The 26,048-nt window shown below is 46.4% G+C and overlaps 1 protein-coding gene across 1 annotated transcript in view; it reads left to right on the forward strand.

The window, feature by feature from the left end:
• Positions 1-457: 457 nt before the first annotated feature.
• Positions 458-26,048, forward strand: part of LOC118771895 (palmitoyltransferase ZDHHC17) — a 31,927-nt gene continuing 6,336 nt past the window's right edge. Inside the window, exons 1-10 of the mRNA XM_036520040.1 lie at positions 458-532; positions 6,734-6,837; positions 9,372-9,494; positions 11,655-11,732; positions 13,061-13,205; positions 15,272-15,336; positions 17,614-17,776; positions 19,181-19,306; positions 20,166-20,308; positions 20,634-20,734. Of these exons, the coding sequence (XP_036375933.1) occupies positions 470-532; positions 6,734-6,837; positions 9,372-9,494; positions 11,655-11,732; positions 13,061-13,205; positions 15,272-15,336; positions 17,614-17,776; positions 19,181-19,306; positions 20,166-20,308; positions 20,634-20,734 (1,111 nt within the window). The 5' untranslated portion in view covers positions 458-469. The remainder of the gene's footprint in view (positions 533-6,733; positions 6,838-9,371; positions 9,495-11,654; positions 11,733-13,060; positions 13,206-15,271; positions 15,337-17,613; positions 17,777-19,180; positions 19,307-20,165; positions 20,309-20,633; positions 20,735-26,048) is intronic.

Here is a 26,048-nt window from a genome sequence, read left to right on the forward strand (position 1 = left end):
CCAATCAACGAACGAATCTCTCACAACTATGCGTTTTTATTCTTCGGCAGTGATTTGTGGTGCACTAATTTGTGATGTAATGTCATATCCATATCCATAATCTCAGAATTACATGATTTTTGCTTGCACTTAATGATGGCAAAATGTGTCCAGTGATAATACCTAGCTGTAAAGCTTCTTCATTACGAAATAAGACTCTAATACATTTGAACCATTCAGGAAACCCTAAACACACACGACGAAAAAGACAAGCCATCTATAACATAAACTATTTTCACGTACAACAATTCCACATTCTTCCTGTATTATTGAGGTTAAACCGCCCACTCGCCCCTTTAAGCCGTTGTGCGATGCATTGTAAACGGGACGCGCACATGTAATCGCAGATTGGGGGAGGCCCCCCTCCCGCTTGTTTCTCTGTTAGCTCGAGCGTTGCCTCCCATAATGCTCAGCGAGGTTTAGCACCAAGATGGCTGACGCTATGGATGAATACGAAAAAGAAGCTGGCTGTGTCCCTATTCTTCATCCAGAGGTAAGATGACCTGTCATCGCGTTAGTTAGAAGGGTCGAAGCGGGGACGTATGGCATAATCAGATGTTAGAAACTTCCCGGAGTGAATGCGTTGTGTTTACGGACGGGGTGCCCCCCCTGCACGTTCGTAGCAGCACCACTTCGGAAGGGGGAAAGGCACGCACCAATTGCATCTGTCAGATTGTCCCTTGCTGGGAAATCAGTTAGCCTGTTGGCTAGGTTCCTATCTAGCAGTAAAGGAGAATATGTTGGGTCATTTATGCTGTCCTGAAACACGCTGCATGGAATAAATTGAATATCAGAGTGTAAGAATAAGATATCGGTGGTTAGTTAGCTAGCTGTGGATTCAGTGAACAGCATTGCAAACATAGATAGCTAGCTAACTAGCTAGCAACACTTGGCGACAGATGATGCTTTTATGAACCATGAAACTACTCGACAAAGGTGGGCCGATTCGTGCACATCATGGGATGGGATATGATCGCCCCCGATAAAAAGCTAGATTTTGAAATTGTCCCTAAAACCTATGATTGCACCGAATGAATTACAGCATCCTTCCTCTCCAGTTGACTCTGTTAGCATAACGTGCAACGTTTTCATTATTTATTTATAAAGACAACACAGGCCCCTCTTCAAGCTAACGCAATGTTTCACTTCATCGAACCTGTTTAAATCGGATGTAGGTGTGCTGTCAGCTCTCAAAAAGCAATGTTACAAAACTTAAGAGCTAGCTAACCTGCAATCTTGTATGTCATTATTAATTTCATCTACAATAACAGTCTGCAGACTTACAGTGGCTGCACGTTTCAGCAATAAATCAACTACTGTATGTCATGTGTTTCTTCATAGCCTTGATAAACTAGCTAACGCTTTGGTTATGTTTCTTTATATTATCTTGACATTTGAGGATAATATAAAGATAGGGATTGTAGCCACAGTATTTTGTTAATGAATTAATAAACCATGAAAACCATTCAGTGATCCACTGTTACCGTTGCTTTGCACCTGCTTTTGATGAACAATTGTGTACAATTTTATTTTGATGTAGTTTGATTGTATTTTTTTCCCCCCAAACTGACCAGATGTATGCTAATGCTCACAGACTGTTACTTAGCTTTGCAAACCCTCACAATTGACTATAAGACCAAGAGCACACATTTTCCCAGGCAGAAACCTGAAAGCATAATACAGTGTTAAAACTGGAGCCGTCAAAGGTTTACAGAGCACTAGCCGTTCTGAACACAGTTCAGAAAAAGCAAGAGTAATCTTGTTATTGGTAATATATTGCCTCCTCCTCACATCCCCGGGATGCTGTTACCCTGTTTTTACCCGAACAAACCCACCTTGGTGTGCATGGAGGACTGAACATCCTCTCTCAGGCCAGCGAGCCGCCATTAACCGTCCCATCATCCCCTGCAAGGGATGCTGTACCTTTGTCAATCCTGGCTGACAGTTTCCCGCAGTCAGCATATCCCTCAGACATTTCAGTTTGTCTTTCTGTGGAGCGTTTAATCTGATCAGACAGCAGTGATGTCACCGGTGCACACAGTGCTTGTTTTGCTGTGCCAAGACCTAGGCGCTTTCTTTAACATTTAAAGATGGCCGCCTCAGAGGAGGAGCCATGTCGGGGTCGTGCTGAAAGGAAGGCCCTCCTGCTTTAGAGCACGGTTTTAATGATCAGCAGTACAGTGTAGGAGAACATTTCGGGGGGTCACGGTGACACCTGAGACTGTGTGGCTTGCATTACCAGCAAGTTGACATCAAGGAGCAGAGTATGAATTGTAACGGATACAGCATCATATCCTTTTCCAGCGCCCAACTACAGTTTCTCTCGTCAGCTCCTCCTCTCAACACCAGTTGGTTTCCAGCCCCTGATGGTGTCCATTGTCTTGGGTTAGATCTGGAAAAATACCTGTGGTTGTCAGTCTGTCTGAGTAATTGGCCCAGCTTGACCAATGGGAGCACACCTGAGATGGCCACAGACGGCCCTGTTAGACAGGAAGCGTATTCTGTGGTATGGATGTGGAAGACATCATATCCTGTGTGAAAAGCCTGTCTTATTTTAAACATTCAGTTTGTGTTGCTAAGTTCAGTGAGATCCATTATAATTGAATGAGAGCCGTTATACTTGGCTGGCCTTGTAGATGTTCTATCCCAGCCCTACCAGAAAAACAGCCTGTGTTGTTGGCAGCATCCTCTGTAGGTAGGACTGTTGTGCCAGTTCTGCTTTGGCTGTTCTGGAGAATCAGAGCCGCTGTAGCTTGTCAGAAATACCTGTTAGCTTGATTTATGATAGATCATAACTCCCTTTTCCGTCTAGGTCGGCGTTTTCACACCCCACTGTAGGTCTGAGTTCCAGCATGTTCGGGGAATACCCCTTCATTCCTCTAAGGCCTGTCTCTTTGCGGGTCGTGAGTTACATCCCTGTGAAACCGTCTCAGAACGGAACAGAAGTGGTGTTTTTAAGGTGGCACTGAAATTGACTTGTCAGTCCTTATGCTTTTTGTTAACTCATGTGCTCAGTAATAATTGTGCCAGTGTGGAATTAGAGATTACAGAATCAGTCCTGTTGCCAGAAAGAATTCATGCTTGAATTCATTGCCAGTTACTACTGTTGTGCTCACGACGGAGGTAGTTTCCCAAATGGTTTCAACAAATAACCAGGCTTATACTTGCTTTATATGTAAACTATAGGGTAAGCTTATGTTGAACAACCGTGGAGAAGGGGTTATGCTATTCAGACGTATAACTGCAATAATGCAAATGTAAGAACTGACTTTTCAGTCGTTCAGACAATCTTGCAGGTCTGTTATGCAGTGTCTCATCACTTTGGTTTTACACTTGTGTCAAATTCCTGTCGTAAATGTCACCTGAGCTTGAGGAGAGTGCCCCCCGGGACACAAGGGTCGTGCTCGCTTGTGTGAGCAACCCGGCCGCATTTCCCCGGAGGCCCGTAGTAACAAATGCTAAGCAGCGAGCGAGTAAAACGCCCCCGTTCATTTAGGAGTGATTTCATTCTCTCACTGTCTTGACAGCTGCCCCTGCACAGAATGGTGCAGCAGCACCGGGCTGTCATACGCAGATTACAACGGAATTGATAGGATCAAATCATGACATTTAATCTGGATTAATGTGAAAATGTTTGTTTACTAATGAATTGCAAATTATATTATGGCCGCTGACCTTCCAGGGCTGCGTACCCTCTTTTGAAGCTGCAGCGGAGAGTCCCAGCTTTCTAACCTGTTATTACGGCGTCGTTAAATCTGGGAATTAATGTGTTTTCGAAAGAGAAAATTGCAAGGTGTAGCTTGCGTGGGAGAGCGTTATTTTTGACGCTCTAACCATTGCTTTGCTTCAGTCTTATGCTTGCCTAGCTCGAGTGTGCAGATTTAACAAGAACATATTTGATATTTGATATTTGATTATGATTTGATTTGATATCTCTGTATAGTTTACATGCAGAATGAGGAAACTGTGAGGTTTTATGATGTTATTGGGTAAATTACAAAGTTGTTTGAGAGACTGCATAGCAATTCTTTCTCTTGTCCAAGAATGCAACTCCAGTATTAGCCTAGTTTAAAGATTTTAATGATTGTTTTTGCATCTTAGATATGGTGGAACCACTTTAGTTGATCTGCACTCAAGGTGAGGGTAGGACTGACAGACCTTATGGTTTGTACCGCTGTATATTACCAGAATCATTTCAGATTAGCTTACTTTGTCAGGTAGAGGACTCCACGTGGGAATGGAGCTCATAACCTTCTGGTTGCAAGTGGAGTGACATGAACTGACATGAAACATGAAAGCAGCATGAGAGCAGGCCTGCAGCTGAGAGAGAGAGAACTGTCAGGTTGTCCTTGAGTGTCCTACGGTTTCTTCATTAACTTGGGCTGATGCTCCAGACCCTCTGAGGGTTTCCAGGTGCCACTCACCCCGCCAGTGCTTTTCCACTCACGTCAGACTCCACGCGCTTTGAATAATAAACCACAAGCCGACACAAACGGCTCTCTTTCGGACCTCTGCAGGTTATATTGAACCAGTTCAGCTCTTGATCGTTTTCCAAAGTAAACAGTTGACTGTCAGCAGCCCGCTGTAGATACTGTGCATTACACTGCCTCAGATTCCTCATCACTTTTGGCACAGGATCATGGAAGCAAACAGTCACTGCACACTAATTGGAATGTTTACTGTATGGGCAGAGATATCTTCAGCAAATAAAGACCTAGTTACATGCAAACACAGTATTGTTCATTTTCCTCTGTCAGTTCTGACCCCAGTCTTGTTTTCTGGGCTGTGGCGTTTCAGCTAAAAGTGAGCCCGTCCCCCCCGTTGTGTCAGTGTGACCCTCTCCCCTGCCCCAGGTGTTCAGCCGCACTGGGTTTCCTCCGGAGATGGTGCTGCAGGCGGTTGCCGTGTAGCTAATGGCACGAGCGTGCACTCCTCAGAGGTTGCCTTTTCATCTCAGCAGGAGCTCGCCGTCTGTTGTGACAAATCAGTGTGAAAGTGGGAAAAAACCAGATTCGTACGCTTTCCACACCAGTGGGCAACTTTTCTCAGAGTTTGAAAAGAGTAGGCGGTCACAGTCCCATTTTGGGGAATGGTGTCCTCTACGCCACCCCCGCTGCCGGCGTGTGACTTTTAAGTGTGCTGTGTGTCGGCTGCCTGATGGGGGCGCTCTATCCTGCTTCTAGTGGGACCTGGGAGGGGGGGGCTGAAACTGCTGTGTATTGGGAAAATTATTTCCATCTCTGCATATGAATAGATATCTGAGAGCTGGATGAAAAAACCTGTTATTCCTGTACTGAAAAACAAATCCTGTCCCGGGAATAAGGAACAAGTGCTGTTAACAGCTTTTGAGATCGTTCTCAATAAAATGTGTGCACTTTCACGCAAATAATCCCACACAAGTACAATGACAAGTCATTTCAAATCTAGCAATGAACTTGCCATTTTTTAAATTCCTTTCTGTCAGTACAGCTGTCTGTTCACTTTCATTGATGATTGGTTAAAGATTTGGTCAGCCTCTCTCAATCAGTTTTGCTTGCTATGGTGCGTTGGTCGATCTTTGACAGGCTAATACTGATCTGTCTAACATGCTGCTCTCTCACTGGACTGGTTCAAAACAAATTTCATCTCTCAAGCCATGCATACCTCTGGCAACATCTGGAGATGTGCTGCTTATCCCAAACCTCTGTCCTGATTGGCTGTTTTTCTTGTACTTCACTGGAAAAAAAAAATGGTGAGCATCTGCCATTTCCAGGGGCGCCAACGGAAATGTATGCAGTAGATTATGTCAGACATCAACTCCAGATGATAATCCAGTCATTTGTGGCATTAGGGGGAAAAAAGTGCCGCAAATCCCCATATGTTTACAACCGAAATATTTTTGTGAATGAACCTGGCATGACGCCCTAAATGTTTTGCTATTTATAAATTTGCAGCTGGTTATTTTGCTGGTACTGCGTGTCCTCCTGTTTCTCAGAGCTATTGAGTCCATTCTCAGACAGCGGAGAGAGGGCCTGTCTCGGTGGTGACGTGAACCGTGGCTGTCAGTAGGGAGCAATGATGTCAAACCTGAATTCAGAGGCTGCAAAAACACTCATCAGTGTCATTTCAACTCTGGCAGAATCCCCTGGATCTCTCAACTACACATAACAACACCAACAGCAGTGTTATCCACTGCAAAGACTTGGCGGCCTTTTGCTTTGTACAGTGTCCGCTGTGTTATACCTTCACAGGAAATTTTCAGGGAAACAAGTGATTACATTTTTTATTTATTCATTTTTTTAGAAGCTTCGTTCTAAAAGGACGTCTTCTAGGAGTGCGCCTGGCACAGCAGAACAGGTGCTTATAATAAATTCAGGAGGAGGAGGGTGAAGAGAGAGTATTGTCCTGACAGTTTACCTGCACAGCTGAGGCTGTGAAAGAGAGAAAGAGGGGCTCTCAGTAAGCTTTGTTTGCCAGAGGAGGCCGCCCACACAGGGAGACGAAGGCTAATTACGGTCGCCCTGGCGTTGCCATGGAAGGTGATTGAGACGGTAAGGCCCAGACGGCCCCGTTTGGCTTTGTGTCGCGGGTCCTCCTCTCCCTCTTCCTCTCCCGCGAGACGCTACGCTGTCATCCTGTCGGTCTGGGGCGGCAACCTTTCCCGAGATTGACTGACACGCTTCTTCTTTCTCTCTCTCCCTCCCTTCCCTCCCAGGAAATCAAGCCCCAGAGCCACTATAACCACGGCTACAGCGAGAATGTGGGCCGCAAGAGCCACGTGGACGACTACAGCACCTGGGACATCGTCAAAGCCACACAGTGAGTACCTGGGGTTGCTCCCCGGTCTGCTGGGTCTGCACTTTGACGCTGATTAATCTGACTGTACAGGCAGGCTGAGCGTAAGCCCCTGCATAAATATGCTGGTAATTCACCTCCCCAAGGCCGGTACTGACAGGGTGTAGCTACACTCTTAGGCGGTGGTCGAGGAATGGCATTCCGCCTCCGGATATAAAGATAGATATTTCTAAATCAAGTGAAGGTTTCTTTAAAGGCACTGGGTTATTTTACCTGAATGAAAAATAACTCAGCAGACTTATGGCTGTAAAAATGAACCGAACAAGGCTGATGTCGTATTTCTTTTAAACTTCAGTGAGGTTGACTTCATGCATGACCATGTTACTTCCCTGGCCTCCGTGGTTGCCGTGTAAATTCATAGGGAGGTGGACAGGGGAATAAAATCACAAGGGCCTTCGTCATGGGCCAGTTGGGATGTGTAACTGTTGGCCTTCATCCCTCTTTTCACCAGGACATGACTACTACTAAACCATACCAATCTGAACATATGTACAGTTCCATTCAATGTCAGAACAGATTGTCCTGTTCTTGTGTAATGTACAAGCACATTAATTTTGACTCATAATGTTAGAATTTGTTGCTGTTGTGATTGATGTGTTTTTTCTGTCACGCCTTTCCTTGCCTTTCCTCTGGGACCAGTGAAAGCACTTCCCATGGGTCACTTCCTGTGAGGTTGGCTTTTGTATGTGGAGATGTAAGCATCTCTCTGCTCGAAAAAATAATAATGGAGCACATTTGTATGTACCAGCATGGCTGAACTGAAAAAGAAATCCTCCATCCACATTAAGAGCACTGTCAAAAGGTACATGATATGTGACGTGCATACTTTATTAACTGTCATTCCCAGCTTTGCACCAGTAATTCACAAAGTTCACCTTGAGTTACATTCAGCCGTTAGGTTCAGGGCAAGTCCCTAATGCTCAACTCAGTGCCTTAAATGTACTCATTCACTCATTCTTTTCATTGTTCAGAAGTTTTATAAGGTTGATTTCAGGCGCCATTGTGCTGCGGTCAGTCACAGCGATACTTCTGAAAAGTCTACAAGTGATAAGAAGTAATTGCATTGTGGTCCTGACCCCCCCTTTTTTTCTTCGGTGAAATGCCAGCTCAGCACTTCCACCCAGTCATATATCCAGAACTTATGCAGCTATAGGGTAATAGGCCTCAGGGAAGTCTATTAAGAATCCATTCGCATATTATGAAAAAAACAATTTATTTCCCATCTGTTTTCAGCCTGATCTGTATTCATTTGTTTTTTTTTCCTGTTATTCTGTAACTTGGTTAAATGAATGTGGCCTTCCTCTCTGGAATTGGATCTCAGAGCCTCAGAACTCCTCTCCTGCAGACGGCAGTGCGGCTCAGGGTTATTAGCTGTTTTAATGTGCGGAAGGAAGCAGGCCTGCTGCCGGGCTGTGGAGAAAGAGGAGAAATGATTCAATCCTGGAGGTGTCAATCAAACCCCCCCCCCCTCCCCCCCCTCCAGCAGTGCTGCCAGAGCCTCATAGTCAGTAGTGCTCACACACTGACCAGCGAGATGGTAGTTTGAGGGGAAAAGGTGAAATAACATACGTCATCCTCTCATGGTGATGACAATGGTGACACTATGAATGTTAGTGTGAAACATTAGAGTAAAGCAAAAATATTATCAGTGGAGCGTTGGGAAGCTTTGTATTAAAGCTTGTTCTTACATATGCAGTTGGTCACTTGGCAGACACTCTTATCCAGAGATACTTACAAAAACAAAGGTATAAAATGAAAATATTGTCATGTTAACAACAGCAAACAGGGGTCCTCATATACTACTATGGCAGTACAGTTCACTATTATTAATTTCAGCATTCAAGAGTACACAGTGTTTCTCCAACTTGAACACAGATAGCCAGGCCTCAGGTCAGAGTGCAGAGTTCTAACCTTGCTCATGAGGGGACGCTAATCTATGCTAACGATCAGTGACATTCACACACTCCCATCGCTCAGAGACAGTGCTGTTCACTGTGTGAGCCTGTAGATGGTAGCTCAGAGGGGCCTGAAAGAGGTTGGATTATTTTTACTGCTGCTGAATCAGTGGGAGGGAGCAGGAACAGCCATGCTGTCAGCAGGCAGTCATTGGCTGTGGACACTGTGTGTGTGTGTGTGTGTGTGTGTGATGTGTAGGAGTATATGTGTGTGTTGTGTCTTTCAGTTAGTGTGTGTGTGTGTGTGTGTTGTGTGTTCCAGTTAGTGTGCGTGTGCGTGTGCGTGTGCGTGTGCGTGTGCGTGTGCGTGTGCGTGTGCGTGTGTGTGTGTGTGTGTGTGTGTGTGTGTGTGTGTGTGTTGTGTGTTCCAGTTAGTGTGCGTGTGCGTGTGTGTGTGTGTGTGATGTGTAGGAGTATATGTGTGTGTTTTGTCTTTCAGTTAGTGTGTGTGTGCGTGCGTACGTGGGTGCGTGTGCGCGTGTGCGCGTGTGTGCGCGTGTGTGTGTGTGTGTGTGTGTGCGTAACCTCCTCTCTGTGCTGCAGGTATGGGATCTTCGAGCGCTGTCGAGAGCTGGTGGAGGCCGGATATGACGTGCGGCAGCCGGACAAAGAGAACGTCACCCTGCTGCACTGGGCTGCCATTAACAACAGGATAGACCTGGTCAAGTGAGTGCTGACATACACATGCGCTCATACACAAACACACACACACACACACACTCATAACACATACACATGCATACATATTCCTACACCTCACACACACCACACCCACACGCACTCACACACTTCATCACAACATGTACAAATATACGTATTCACACATCCTATACACACTCCTACACATTAAACACACGCATTCCTACACGTACTCCTACACATCACACACACATGCACACTATTGCACACACGCACATACTCCTTCGCACACACATACTCTGATTCATCGCACGTGCACACACTTCTACATGACTCGCACACGCACGCGTGCACACACACACACACACACACACACACACACACTCCTGCACATCACATGGGAGGCAAGTGGGACAGTATGTCCCAGCTTCCTGTGTTTATGTTTATCCCTTCCTGTCGTGCCAGTGCAGTGTTTACTAGTATTTAGAGGACATAATTATACGGTCTTCTATAGCATACCGCCCTGTTCACATACTTTCCCCTCTCCGCTGTGATTGTTGATAGACACATGGCTGTATACACGGATATGTTTCCAGTAATTGCCATGTCTTGAGTTCTGCTTTTTGGTGTGGAAACGCCGGCTTGAAATGACCTCCTACTAGATATCACTGACTCTTTTTGCTCAGTTTCAACGGTATGGAGTCACAAGGCATTGTGAAATGAGTAGTCTCCATCTCCTCATTTTGAATGTTGATTAACTGTGGGCTCAGCGAGGAAGTGTGTGTTAATAGCATTAGATTTTTTTTAAGATGCTCAGACAGTATTTGATCTTGACTTTGACTCTTCACAAAATTACATGTGCCCCGCTTAAGGAGCACTGATGTCCTATGGAGATACGTCAGCCCTTATGGGTCTCATCCTTTCATGATGGAGCTTTCAGTGACACAGCACCCTTGTCATTAGCTGTGTTTTTACAGAGTCTCCTTAGCAGGTGTCTTCTGGAACCAGAGGTCGTTTCCAGTGCATCTCTCTCACCGTGATGAGTATCTGCTGGTTTTGCAAAGCTTTGTTTCACAACTAGAGAGATCTTTTGCAAACACGACTGTAACACCATTTGGAAGCGTGGGTGAATCATGGTGCTCTCTAGCCTCTCGGATGCTATTTTGGTGTATATGGATTGGCTTTATTTATTTTAAATTTATACCCTGTTTGACTACACTGCTGCAGCCAGGTAAAAAGTGATCACCTGGTTGCATTTATACCGTGGCAGCAGGGCTAGAACTTCCCAATGAATGACCTCTCCCAGGGTAGTGAAGGTGTGTGTGCGTGTGTGCGTGTGTGTGTCAGAGAGAGAGGGGGAGAGAAGGAAGGCTAGCTGTAGAAAGACTTTTTGCTTCTCCTCGTAGCGAACGCTGGATCATCCAGCTGGAACACGCTGGCTCTGGTCTCTGAGTCGCAGGGGAAACGGAGGCAGCAGGAGCAATAAAACAGGAGCCCGTTTCCCCCTCCAGCAGACGCCCTCGATTCTGAATCTTATTTAAACTGCTGGCGCTGGCAGAGCTCCACACAGAGACACGCTGCGGTCATGTGACCGTCAGACCTGAAGCATCTATGAAGTCACAGTGGCTCCATAGCTCACGCTCTGTCACATTCTAATGATGTGTCACGCTGTCAAAGGTGTCAGCAGCTGGATGTCAGGGATGAAATATGACCCATCAATTGGCGGATGGCCTGGGAACTCTCGATAACCCACGCTATCGTTTTTGACGCACAGTTGGACAAAGACTGTGTCAAAAGAAGACCCAACCCTGAATGCAATAACCCACATTTCATATAATTCAGTCATTTTGACATTAACAGTGCCATTGTTTTATAAAAACAAAAGAAAGAGACTTTGTGAGTGTTATCGACTGTTTTCAACCTGTCAGACGGTCACCGTACTTTGCTGATCAGTTTTCAGTGACAGAAGGGTGTCACCATAACTTATGGTGTCCGTAAGGTGGACACACATCTGACTTCCCCCTCTCTGGTTGTGATGTGGCTCTTCCTCCCTCAGAATTGCAGATCCCAGAGAGACATCTGTACGTCTGTGTCTGAGAGTCTGTGTCCGAGAGTGGGGCTCTACATATCTTCAGGTTGAGTCAGGCACCTGAACTGTTGTCCGTGTGTGTGTTTGTGTGTTTGCAGGTACTACATATCGAAGGGTGCCATTGTGGACCAGCTGGGAGGTGATCTGAACTCAACACCACTACACTGGGCGACAAGGTGAGGCCAACCAGTTCCATCATACCGGGGAGGTCTTACCTCCCTGATTAAGACCTGTACCTTGAGCAACTCAACCATGATTTGATTATAAGGCATTTACTCTTGTCCCTAGAGGCACCACATCAGTCATCATTATTCACGGCATATTTCCTACTACATATTTCTTTGTGTTGGTGTTATTGCTTAATATTTCACCAAAGCGATTGGGGTTAAGTACCTTTCTGAAGTACCTTTCAGGGGCACAGTACATGTGGTGTTGGCTGTACTTGTTGCAGAAATTTGCTTGGAATTCAGAGGCTGTAGGTTCCATACCTGGGTACCAGACGATGCTTATGCACCCTTGAGAAGGAGACTTAACCTGAATAGTGTCTAAGTATCCAGGTGTTTAAATTACCCTGCTTAGAAAATCAGCGGTAAACAGTGGAATGCCTGTGTGCCATCAGCTCTCAGCCCTAACCTACATATTCAGGAAAAATCTGGGACGAGTGTTCCATCAGACGCAGTTAAGTCAGTTGGTATTTAAATCTGGTTCTTAAATTCCAAAATAGAATGAAAACCTGCTGGATGGAAGCTCTGAGGGGCCAGCTGCCCTCCTCCCCCACTGCTGGCACATGCTCCGATTCACAGAAAGTAATTCCTCCTCTGCGCTCATTCACAAAAAAAGAGCGGCTTGGTGTACACATGCACTGGTCTTCCTGCAAAGATGTGCTTTGAGGAGGTTGTAATCCTCGCCGATTTCCACGTTCGCTGTATCATGTCCAGCCTGTTTGGATATCGTTTCCTGGACACATTTTAATCCACTCAGAAAAGCCCCTGGACAGTTCCTGAATGAAGCACTGTAAAGGCCTGATAGTGGCTAATGGACCTTACGCACTGAAGTGCTGTCCTGTTTTGGATAGGTTTCCGCAGGCATCTACTGTTTGCCTGTCCATGCTGTGCTCCTGTGTGCCCTAAACAAATTATGTACAGCAGTCTGAACTAAAAGCCAGGCACTTTCAGTGTCTTTTCTAGAGGTATTTAGAGATTTGTGTATCCTTGGTGTCTCCTGCTTTCTAGTAATACATTTAAAATAACTACACTGAGTAACATGTTACATAAGAGGAAATAAGAAAATAACAGTATGATTGCAAACTGAATTCTTCATCTTACTCTCAGTTATGTAGTTTCCTCATGCCTTGAGCAGGCTACTAAAAGTGGATTGTTTCCAGACAGATCTATCTGTATAAAATGTAAGGGATATCTACGAAGCAGCTGAACACAGTAGTTATCATACTATGAACTATAGCGTGACTGATGACTGAAGCGCATGTGTCCATGGTTACCCTCAGACAAGGCCACCTCTCGATGGTCGTCCAGCTGCTCAAATATGGGGCGGACCCCGCCCTCATCGACGGGGAGGGCTGCAGCTGCATCCACCTGGCCGCGCAGTTCGGCCACACCTCCATCGTGGCCTACTTCATTGCAAAGGGGCAGGTAGGTTCCATTCCACGTCCCAGCGCCACCTTCAGGTCGGAGGACTCCACAACCACGTCACTGTTTTCCATGCAGTTTGAACACCAGATGTTGGACACTGCGAGAGGCACGTACCTCCTTGCGCGGACGAGGGTCTGGAGACAGGCTTGTGTTTCCACAAAACTGCGGGACCAGATGTGGTTTTGTTCATATTTGTTTGTTGGATTAGATAAATGATTGACGCCTATGCTTGCTTTGAAGGTTGGTATGTACAAATATTTTCTTTCCTTCCATGTCCTTTTGTACAGTATAAATGATGATCAAAGATCAAAACCCAGGTTTTGTTGTTTCATTGGCAGTAGAACCGTAAGTTGACCTCTTCTGTAACGCCCAACTTGATCTGAAAAACTCAGCTGCCGAAATATGGTTCCACAAGGGCATATCGGGTCAGTCACTATAAATGATTAATTCTTTGCCCAGGAAAGGCCTTTGGCTAACTGGTAAATGTTTTATAAGTCCAACCAGGCACATTTCCTGTGTTTAATATGTTCTGCCCTATTCTTTCTTTTATAGGAAGATGGTTCACAGATTTGCGCTGGTACCAATCAGTAACTCAGGACATATGGTAGAATGGCATTTTAAAATGTTTTAGTTTGAAAGATACTGTGCTGTGTTACCTCCTGAATAAATGTGCTTTGTCATGATTCCTCATCTCTTTTACAGCTGATATTAACAAAACCTTTCAGAAAGAAGCTGAAGCATTACAAGATTATGGGAATTACTGTGAATGGAAACAGTTGAATTTTCCTTTTGTACATTTGTGTCTCCTGCCCAGCCAATAAGCCAGAGTATCTGTCATGTCGGTGTCTGTTTATCAAAGCTAAAACATCAGGCATATTTAAACAAACCTTATCTCCTCTTTACGATTAACGGACATTTCTGGAAAACAAACGGAGAACATTGAATTTAGATAATGTGATATACATTGTAATGTATGAGTGCTTAAAGGGTTCTCATTATTAATGATTAGTCACATGCTTTAGGCCATCTTGGAAATGAGATTATGGCAGAGGCGGTGAAAATCCAAGTAAAATTAAAGACTTCATCTAAGAGTGTAAGGCCAGTGGAGTGAATATTATTCACGGTGGACAGAGATTTTGAGTCAAGCCGTGGTGGATCTCGTCCGTGGTTAACTGGCGTGTCACTGCATCAGCGAGACTGTCTGGCATGGAAGATTCATTTAGGACACACCAGGGCCCGGGGAAACTGCAGGCCTAGCACTAAACTGGATTTATGGGCCAGTCATTCTGATGTTAAACCAGCCCCTCTGCTCCATCCACCACCTGTACTGAAAGCAGTTTCATAAACCCGGGGATAATTTGGATCGGAGCAGATGAGACACAGAGGTGAACTGACTTGGGATTTAAGATGCATCCTATGTCAGCTGTTAGTGGTAGGAGAGGAAGCCATGGCTATCAGATGAGCTGAAGTGATGGCTGGGATTTTGTATGCATCCCTATTAAATATGGTGTGCAGCTCTTTTGGAAATCCCCACACGAACATGAATTGACTGAAAGCACTTTGGGCTCTAAGTGTGCATCTCAGAAGTGGGCTGGCAGGCACTGCTGAATTGATAATGTACTTTTTTGTTCAGTCATTGTGGTGTTTTATGGGGAAGATGTTCCAGTTGTGTCCACTAGGGGGAGACACAGCACACAAATCCAGCTGTGTGCAGCCTTTGGAAACCTCACCGCATTTTCTCCCTCCGGTCTCTGTAAATCGGCTCAATTGTCCAAGCGTCTCTCAGAAAGTCAAAGCTGCTGCTGTTTTTCTTTTACGAGGCTTTGGCCTGAAAGTGGATGAGCTGGTTTCTGGCTCTTCTGGAGTCAGTGTGAATCCTCCTCAGGTGGCTAGTGGCATCAGTCTGACCTTGTGCTAATGAGAGTAAGGTCTGCTAAGGTAAAGAGGAATACATTACCCTCAGACAGTCATTTCAGCCCTGCTGTCTCTCTCTCTCTCTCTTTCTCTCTCTCTCTCTCTTGCTCTCTGTCTCTGTCTGTCTCTCTCTCTCTCTCCCCTCTTGATAGGATGTGGACATGATGGACCAGAACGGAATGACTCCGCTAATGTGGGCAGCCTACAGAACACACAGGTGTGTTCGTCTCCTCCCGTCCGTCCGTCTCCACGTCTGTGTGAAAGACCCAGGAGTTCCACCTACTCTGATCTCAATAGTGAGAGCAGCCATCAAGAAGATTCTCTTCACATCACCGCTGATCCACTAAACAAGCATACAGTGCTCATATACATCTGTGTATACACATTCATGCATTTTTGTAAACAAACACATATTTGCATACTCATGCGTAGAAGCAAATGTGTGTATATACATACATACTCTGTGTGTGATCACAGAGCTTTCAGATTTAGATAATGAATTCTGTTCCTGCTGCAAACCCTCCATCTCAGGAGCCTTCCTTAGCAACCGGAACTCGTTGGAATAACCTGATTAACGGCCTTTGGCCCTCCTTTCCACGTTACTCAGCGGGAAGCTGCCTGTAAGTGACAGTTAACTGGGGGGACTCGGATGTCCGGAGATCTTGTATTGAGGTCTCCTAGAGAGGGGACCTTTCTGGGCACCGCGTGAGGAAGTGATGTCACGGCAGCGGCGTGCTGGCAGAGAGGCCATGTGGCGGAGTAACCCAGCTGCTAACTGCTCTGTCACCTGTGTGACCCACTGTTTAAAGGGAGCGTGACTGTAATCACAGGAGACGTTGACTTGTCTGCCTCACTGAGCTCAGGGAAAGGAGATCCCACTGAGAGCAGGCAGATTCATTACCTTTAAGCGCTGATCTTGGATCTGGAGTTTTTTTTTCCCACACACTCAGGGAGGTTAGGATTGAAATTGAGGCTGAGTTTATTCAGGATTAATTCACCCGCGACTATTTTCACGGAATAGTTGTGGGTGGGGCTGTCTGAGCGGATCCTGGATCAGTTGTTATGGTAGAGAGCCATCACAACTCCCTACTGGGAACCTTTGTCTACATGATCTGAGAACATTTCCCAGAACCATGGCCTCACTGAGTGGCAGTGGTATGAACCTGTCTGGTCCATTTAGGTATCCTCCTCCCATGTACACTGTACAATGAAAGGGAAAGTGTATTTACTAAGCGTAGTCCATCTTTCAAGTCCTGTTTTATGGACGTTAGTATATCGTGTCTGCCTGCCAAAGATGAGGCGCCATCCCCTGGTTAAACCAACGTCTCAAATCGAAAAGAAAAATCAGTTTATCTCCAGCACCTCTGTGAAGAATTAAGCATTTCCCTGCCAGCCTGTATGCTTACTCAGAGAATCTGTACAGACGAGCAAAAGTAAGAGCTTCATCCGCTCTCTGATGTTCTTCTTCAGAGCCTGTTGTACAAAGCTTTCAAGCTCAGAAATAGATTTGATGTTTGAAATCTGTGCTGACTGGGAAGGATGGCGGGTTGGAGGTATTTACAACGTTTGCTGACTGAACTCTTGTTTGCAGCCTGTTTGGTTGTCAGTCAGTTTTAAAAGGAGAGACTTCTGTTTGAAGCTTCCTCCTCTGTTGGGAGCCAGATTCTGTAGAATAATATTGATAGCATTTTCATATCGAAAAGTTGAGTGATGCATCATTAATGTGTGAATCATATAGGAATGGTGAAATGAAAGGAGAACCTCACTGAGAACACAGGAAAATACATTGTGCATACATCGTTCTAGGTTAAAAACAGTTTAAAGTAGTTTGCTTTGGTTGCATAATTATAACATCGCTCATCCTAGGTGCAGACTAAGAACAAACTTCACATGCTTGCCAGGCTGCGGCGTTAGTCCCTCAGTGATGATGTCACTTATCACCACAAGAGAACAGAAGTGTATCCATCCGAGTTAAACAAGCAGCAGTGTCAGACCAGGCTAACGACACTCCCAGGCCAGTGAGTGTGAGCACAACACCGTTCAAGTACTACCACAAGTTAACTTGTGCTAATCTGAAACTAGACAGCCTTGAAAAGTAATGTGTTGTCTAAAGGGATGAAACTAATGGGTTGTCAAGTGCACACACTACCATATATCACACAGTCACTAAGTCGCAGTATCCATATCTGGGCAGAAGCATGGTGTAGTGGTAGGGGGCAGGGCTCGTAACCGAAAGGTTGCTGGTTTGATTCCCTGCTGGGAAGCTGCTGCTGTACCCTTGGGCAAAGTACTTAACCCACAATGGCCTCAGGAAGTATCCAGCTGCATAAATGGATAAAAGCAACCTATGGAAGTCGCTCTGGATAGGAGTGTCTGCTAAATGACAATAACGTGATGTGACGTAACATCACAATGCTGCAAGTAGCGCAGATGCTTCGCCCCTGGAGCGCTTGTGTCGTGTGTTCGGCGGTTAACGGCTCTGTCACGCCCACAGCGTGGACCCCACCCGGCTGCTTCTGACCTTCAACGTGTCCGTCAGCCTGGGCGACAAGTACCACAAGAACACGGCCCTGCACTGGGCGGTGCTGGCCGGCAACACCACCGTCATCAGCCTGCTGCTGGACGCCGGCGCCAACGTGGACGCCCAGAACATTAAGGTGAGAGCTGCTCCCATGGAGACCTTTTTTGTTTTTTTGTAGGGGTTGTTAGCATTCCCCTACCTCCTGTGTGTGCCCATCTCCCCCCTCATACAGTAAGTTAAGAATGGGTTTACTGCTTAATTCTTAAGGTTTCCTGTACCGTAGGATGTACCTAATGCATTGTAATGCACCAGTTTTCATCAGGGCGTGTGTTAGAACACTATTTTGCAGTTTGTTTGGCTCGATTGCTTGAGATTTCAGCATTCACGTGAATGAGGGGTTTTGGCATTTTCACCCAGCGACTGTAACAGGACGAGCTTGAATGTGATCACGTACGTGCTCGTTGGAAATGTCATTTAAATGGTCTGGATCGTTTACAACATCAAAAAAATGCTTCTGGAGTTGTTTTTTGTGATGCTTAACTGACCATCAGGACATGGTGAACTCTTGACCATTTTTCTCGGTATAATGTGTAACCAGGGTACATTTCAGCACTGATGGAAATGCGCAAAGGTGTTCCCATATGCTGAACGCGAAAGCTGCATCACTGTAGATTCGACCTCACTGTACGACACAGACAGACGCCCGCCCCACCTTCAGTGTGTTGAAGTGAGGAGCTCTTGCAGCCTGCTCAACATAAGGTTTCCCAGCTGACATCTGGGATGCTGCCAGACACACTTGCCTCACTTGCAATCCCAAAATGTTGAAACTCGACGCATTTTCGCGTAAACAGCCCTTCATCTGAGGTACGCCGGCTGGAAACTAATTGGATGAGGTCATAAATCACGCCGTGAGTAAGTGAGTGATGCACAGACCAGGACTGGAGGAGGTTAGAGCCCCTGCTGACTTCACCAAGAGAGAGCCTTCCTGAGTCATCTCTGAGGCTAACCAATGAGATCCCAGGGATGCTGAGTCTAACCAATGAGATCGCGAGGGTGTTATCCATCACATATCTTGACTTGTTCAGCTCAAAGCGATTCTTGCAATGATAAATGGGATTATAATTAGGATCATTCTTCATGTCTGAGTATAGAACAAAAAATACCTTTGCTAGAACACAATTAATACCTCCAGCTGTTCAAAGTGAAGAGTGTGAAAACTTTATCTTGGAAAACAAAGTGAAAAACACTGTGTGAAGTTATTGCTCTGTCTTGTAGCCTGTGTTTGAGGACATTTAATCACAGGTAAAGACAGGACTGCATTCGCTCCCAGCAGTGGATCTTGGTTGGGAACAAATCATTCTCTCCTGGCTTTGTTTCTTATTAGCAGCCTTATTAATGTTCCCTTTGCTGAGCCAACGAAGTTAAGGAGGTTAAGCAAATTGTGATTTTTAATAAGGCGAGGAAGTTGCGATATTAACCACTTTCAAGTATGTGGGTGAGGTGGTGAAAACTGTGCTGAAGTTGTGTTGTTTTTAACCAGGGAGAGACGCCGTTAGATCTGGCCAAACAGAGGAAGAATGTGTGGATGATCAACCACTTACAGGAGGCGCGGCAGGCCAAGGGCTACGACAGCCCCTCCTACCTGAAGAGGCTAAAGGCAGACAAGGTACTGTACCTTTAGACCATGTCACGCAGACACGACCACGTCAGGAACACACACCCATGTCATGCACATGAGACCATATCATGCACGCATCCATACTCACCCGTCCACTGTTGCAAGGCCACATCAGACAGAGAGCTTAATTCGTTTAAACTGTATGTGCAGGATTTGGCCTGTCTGCAGGATCTCTCTGTGGCCTTGCTCTGTCATTAGACTGGCTGTGATGCTGCAATTTCTCTGTCTCAGCGGACTTGCTGATTTGCTTGAAAATGCCCGCTGTAAGGAAATTGCTGCTTTCAGGTCTAGGTGACGAGGTGCAAACACTCAATTTTCACTTCCCCCGCGTGCAGTCGCTGGAAGTAACGTTCACTCAAAGCAGGCGAGTTTAATCCAGACCCGTCTTTTCCCTCAGCCGATACCCTGCTTTAACCCTTCGGTGGGACTGAGCGCTGCAGGAGTAACCGGAGTTGCATTCCTGCAGCGTGGTGTGTTAGACTTGAGTTGAATCGGAGATTGTCGTTGGCCAGGGCCGCAGTGTCTGTCCAAGCATTGCAGCACATGCTGGTCTTCACAAGATCAGCTTTGAAAAGTTTAGTGTGAAAGACTCTATACATCGCACATGGGGCTGTACAAGAATGGAAATATATTGAAATATGCTGAGCATCACAGGAAGATTATCACTGTATATGTTAAAGTTTGTATAGTAATGTCACGTATATGGATAGATATAAAATCTATATAGAGAGAGAGAGAGAGAGAGAGAGAGAATATTTTTCCGTTTGTAGTGTTGGTTGGAATAAGTGATTGGTCATGACTGTCTGCCCCTCTCTCCCTCCCCCCTCTCTCTCCCATCGCACCTCAGGAGTTCCGGCAGAAGGTGATGCTCGGCACCCCTTTCCTGGTTATCTGGCTGGTGGGCTTCATCGCTGATCTGGATATCGACTCCTGGCTGATCAAGGGTCTGCTGTATGCAGTGGTGTGGGTCACAGTGCAGTTTCTCTCAAAGTACGTCCCGAACGCAAACACCCCCTGCTATTTGCTCCTCTGCACAGAGCAGGTTATAATGGGAAATAAGTTTAGCAGAATATGTTACCTTGGCACAGCAACAACACACGTAGTAGAGAAATTAGGTTTCTCAGAAAAGGCCAGTACCTATCAGAAAAAGTACTGAGGAGAAGCCTTGGAGGACAGACTGAATTTTCATGGCTGAGAGTTTATACTTTGATGACTGGAGAGATAAGCAAGTTCGTTTCCCTCTCCTGGGAGGACATGGCTTGTGTTTCTCTCCTCTGTGTGATAATGGCTGATATCTCTCTCTCCTCTGCCCCAGGGCCTTCTTTGACCACTCCATGCATAGTGCCCTGCCCCTGGGCATATACCTGGCCACCAAGTTCTGGATGTACATCACCTGGTTCTTCTGGTTCTGGAACGATATCCTTTGGATTGGCTTGGACATCTTTCTCTGATAAACATCTCAGAAATAGAGCCTGAAATAATACCTCTGAAATAATCAAGGGTTCTGGCAGTTTTGCTAGTTGAGAATCAGTGGGGAAACAAGTTGAGACCCAGATATTGTGACAGATTGCGCAAGCCAGTCTGTCTGTGTGTTAAGCGGTCAGCACTTTCCTTATCAGGAACCAGGCTTAGACTGTGTAAGAGTCCTTAGTGAATCGGGGGAAGAGGCTCGCAGAGGTGTAAGGGGAGGAATTCCCTCTGTGATTGGTTGTGGAAATGGCAGTCAGGTCACTCCCTAGTCCTGCTTCCTGAATTCCCAGAGCCCACAGAGCAGGCAGATGGGCTCTCCCTTCTCCATCTGTTCTCCGCCCATTACCCAGCATGCAGTGCAGCAGTCACAAAAATCAAAGAGCAGTTACCCCCTTCCAGTTTAAAGGCTGTGGTGCTGTGCTCTGTGACACAGTCCAGAAACTATGGGTTCTGGTGTTTGTTAATATCTGGCCTTCTAACACTTCCAGTGCATATAAAACCACCCTCTACATTGCAAATGCTGTGTTGTTTTCCCTTTCAGAAAACACTTCGATTTCATGCTGAATTATCACATTGCTTTAAAAGTCAGGATACACCACTGTCAATGATGTTGGTGAGTGCTTGAGGTGCAGTTTAGTTACAGCAATAAGATTTTTATAAGATTTTTTTTGCCAAGAAAGAGGAAAAAGCAGAATCTCTTGCTTGTCATGATAAGGTCATGATTTATGTCCGTTACTGTCTGTGAATATCTCTGTACCCCAGTCCAGAAACGCTTTAATGGAGGAATAAAAAAGCCTGTCTTCCATTCTAAGTGTTTACCCCACTGAGGCTGTGGCCCTTGCAGCAGAGATCTGATTTCACCTCCCAGCCACCAGCCGAATATCACTGCCCCGCATCTCCACAAAGGCATGGCCGTATTTAGGAAGGGCCCACGGGAGATTCGGCATCTAAACAAATCAGGGCGTGACAAAGGAAGCAGAGTCCATTTCAGGAGCAGGCCTCCTGTGTGTGGCAGAGGTGGGAGAAACTGGCGTAGCCCCATGTCCCGGTGTTCAAGACAAAGGTCTTATGGGTCTGGAGTAATTCGACCGAGAATTACCAGGGGGAAAAAAAGAGCTTTTAATTCAACTGTTGAGAAGTGCAGTTTTTTGTGTTTTTTTTTTTTGCACCAATGAATGACATCTCAGATGGCACTAAGTGGTGGCATCACTGTGGGCCTGGGTGGAGACAGCCTCTGCACAAGGGGCTGATATATGTTCAGATGTCCTGTACGCATCATCTATCATTCAGCCTCGTTCATTGCACTTTGTCCTCATTCTCTCCAGTCGCTCTGGATAGGAGCGTCTGCCAGATGACCGAATGTAAATGTCGCCTCCGAGTGTTATAAATGACTGCGTGTTTAGATTGGTTGAGCACTGTATTGAGGATGCACAGCTGCTCGGAGTGAGATGATGTGCCATCCCTTCGACCCAGTGTATTTCTCTGGGCCATTTCTCGAAGATGCACCCCCCAAACACACCCCCCCCCCCCCCCCCCGTTCCTTCCCGTTTAGTAATGGAAAATTCTGTTGCCATTAGGAAACAGTGTTTTTCATCTGGGGCCTTTGATGCCTGCCAGGGGGACGCAGTTTCTTTGCTGGGTGTCGGAATTAACTGCCTCGGTGATTTGGGCCAGTGGGCGGGAGGGGCAGGTTTAATAGCAGGATGTGATTCGCCTGAACTGCTGCCACGTCGGTTCATGTCAGTTCCATGGCTTTCCGGCATCACCGGCCTGTGATGCAACCCTGTTCGGGGAAGAGCACTCTGGTGCGCTGAGCACGGTGAAGTATTCTGCACTTTGGGTGGGTGAGGGGGGCGCTTAAGTACCAGTTTGGGAGATCATTTGGGAAAGGAGGCCAGCAGGGAAGGACGAATGTTCTGACGGGACATGAGAGGTTTATCTCTAGCTATCTCTGAGGTGTAACAATAAAGATCAGGTGAGGATGTGCACCTATAGAATGAGCTGTGGGGTGGGGCAGTAAAGATTGGTTAAGGGGGTGTGTCTGTAGAGCAATCAGTTGGGTGGGATGATAAAGATCAGTTGAGGAGGTGCATCTATAGAATGGGCTGTGGGGTGGGGCGGTAAAGATCATGTGAGGCATGAATACTATTGTATTTGCAGCTGTGCCCATTGCTCTTTCAAAATGTACACAAAAGACACGGTAGCTTTCTGGTCTGTATCAGGTGTGCGCAGTCTCCTGGGAAGCGCAGGTCTGTAACAGCTCACAGCAAACCTGCTGTAAACAGCCGGGGTGAAACTCACACCTCTCGGTCCGAGGATCCTCCTCTGTTTGTATGCAGAGCCAGGGATATGGACCTGTATTTCAGGTTTTCCCTCATGGCCTGCAGCCTGAACGCCCCGTCACCACGCGTGTGAAAATTTTTCCTCCGTGCTTCTCAAAACTCCCCTCTGCTTTTTCAGCAGGGTCGGTGAGGATCTCTGCCCCTCTGGGTAAAATTCAGCTCCCTCCAAAGCAGCTCTGGACGGGATTGCTCTGCGCTAATAGCTAGAGCGTCCTGTGACATCATTCCTTGGATAAAGTATAATGGCTCCATGACAGCTGCAACAGTCCAGGGGCTGCTCGGTGAACCTCACTCACATCCTCTCTGAAGGAATATCCCCTCAGAGGAAGTCCGTATCTGACAGGGTTTTGTGTCTGCATGGGGGTTGGGGGGTCAACTGTGGGCGAGGCTTTGATGTCGCCCTGGGGCTTGTTACAATTATAGGTTCTCCTCAGTCAGCAAGTGACCGAAATCGGATAAACTGTGTTGGGTGGAACCTGGCATTCCTTTCTTCTCCTGCAGCAACAGTCCCGTTCCTGTGGCTTCCTGGTGAAGAGCCAGAGGAAGAAATAGCTTTCCTCGTGAAGCTCGTTTCGAGCAGAGAGCTTTTGCAGCGTTAGCCATTGTTATTGGCGGTTCACTACAGCGAGAGAGCTCTTACTGAGAGAACCTAAAGCGTTCTGCAGAGCTTTACTGTCCTGTTCCACAGCAAGGGAATATTAGCACTGCAAACATTTTAAAATATCATTCCTGCTTTGAGCAGGAATTAAAAAAAAAAAAAAGAAGCAGCCAAATGGATTTTTTTCTGTTCGAGTGTGAAGCACTGGTTTTTTTTTGTCTCTCCTTTGTTCTTTGTTTTCTAAACAAGGGACATTCCTTTGCTGAAGGGCCCTTCTCATTAGTGGCTTGGAGGAGGGCAGTCGGATTTCTGCGGGGTAGGCGCCACCAGCTTGGAGGAGGTTCAGAGCTGGGAGGTCAGGTTAGCAGTACAGGCACAGATTTTTTTTTATATATTGACCAGATCATCTGCACCGCATTCTTCAAGTTGAAAACTATTGTATGCTCAGAATTACTGGCTGTTTATATTCTCACAGTGGTGTGGTCTATAACAGAACATAGATCCATAGATGTCACCTCAGACAGCACCAGAATCTCCTGTTACCAGTGTAATAGACAGAGGAAGTACAGGGGGTGGCAGGAACGCATGAGCCGAATATCTGCTCATAAAACAGATTGCCTAGGGTGCAGTCGCATTGCATCTGTGGCCAGGCCCTGCTATGCAACTGCATCTTTGAGGCATCGCAGTCCTCGTAAATCACAGGCCTCCATAAATCCTGTTTGTGACCCTCTGTTTGGGTTGTAAATGAAGATGGGGGAGGGGGGGGGGGGTGCCTTCGCCTGTAATTTGCCACAGCTTAACGACATGGAAGATGAATTGACGCTCTCATGGGGCCGCTCTTGCTGCCTCTCCTGGGACACATCACCAGTATTATAACAAATACACTGCAGCTTATTTAGTTTGCATGGTGATTTCAGCATATGGAGCGCTACCGTTAAGATGGTGGGGGAGGGGGTTGCCCCAGAAAAGCACAGTGATTGTCACAGGGATTGATGCCCTCGCAACCCCAATTGGTGACCATAAAGGCTCTTTCCCTGGCTCCACAGCTGGAGAAGCAAATCTGATAGATACTGCAACCGAACAATAAATAGCATCACTGGCCCACAGTTCAGAAGTTCACGCGGGTTTTCAAAATGCAGCATTAAGCAGAGCTCCTGGTTTATGTAAGGTTATTCAGTCGGCCTGCCGACTGACCGCACTGCTGTAAGTCATTCTGAAAGGTGGATCAAGTGTTTCATGGCCTTAAGTAAACATCCTATTTCAAATGGTTTTCCCTGACGCCGGTATAAAAGGGTCGGTCAATCTGACTGCCATGTGGTCACTAAGGAGTGACTCATTAGTCAGGGTAGTAATTGAGGAATTTCCATCTCAGTGTCAGAATCCCATAATCTTATCAGCATATTTTAACTCCCTATATATTTCCTCCTATACACTGTACAGTGTCAGAGCTTCATAATGAGTGGTTTAGTGCAGTGCAGTGCTTTATCCATCCAGACGGGTGGGTGTTTTTCTCATGAACGCAGAGACAGTTCCTGTCTTCCCTCTCTTTGTAGTGGATCTCTAAGGCCTTGTTTCCCGCTTAGGTTTTTTTTTTAAACAACTGGTAATTACCGCGAATGAGACTGTCCTTCTGGGGCTGGGGTTTTTAGCGTCTGTTCTTAGCGTTAGTTTCAAGTAAATGTGCCTCTCATCTCGTTGTGTTGCAGGGATGTCTCCTTGGTACCGTTTAACTGTGGTCTGCTCAGGCGGCTAATAACTAGCATCTATTTGGCAGGCTCTTTTCTGGTGATAATGTGTTAATTGCTTATTGTGGCACAGCGGTGTTGCTGGTAAAAGCTTGCAGTCTGTGGCAGGGGCTCTAAGGAGTCTGAGTGTATATGATGTCATCCTCTGGGCCTAGGACGGGTTTTGGCACAAGCCGGAGTGGGCGAGGGGTGTCTGTCGGAGCGGTGAGGTCACACTACAGCGGGCCAGCAGCAGCTGAACTGTCTGACCTGTGGGGTTGAGTGGCGGGGTGTTGCAATGTCGGGATGGGGAGGGGGTGTTATAGGGGGCACACGTGGTCGGCCAGCACTCTCACAGCTGGGGCCCATCCTCCCGGTGTTGATGTCATCTTTCAGGGACAGAATTGCCTGCTTCAGCAGTATCTAAAGCCAAAGAGGGGAGTGACGCAGTGAGAAGCATTAGGGCTGTCAGCTTGGACCCTTCTCCCACTTACTGAGATTTAACGCTGTTTATCGTTCCTTCAAGCAGAACCATTTTAGTCGCATTACACACATTCTCAGCGGTCTGTGGTCATCACTGACTGCTCATTGCTGCC

The sequence above is a fragment of the Megalops cyprinoides genome, chromosome 25, assembly GCF_013368585.1.
Source record: "Megalops cyprinoides isolate fMegCyp1 chromosome 25, fMegCyp1.pri, whole genome shotgun sequence".
Lineage (NCBI taxonomy): Eukaryota > Metazoa > Chordata > Actinopteri > Elopiformes > Megalopidae > Megalops > Megalops cyprinoides.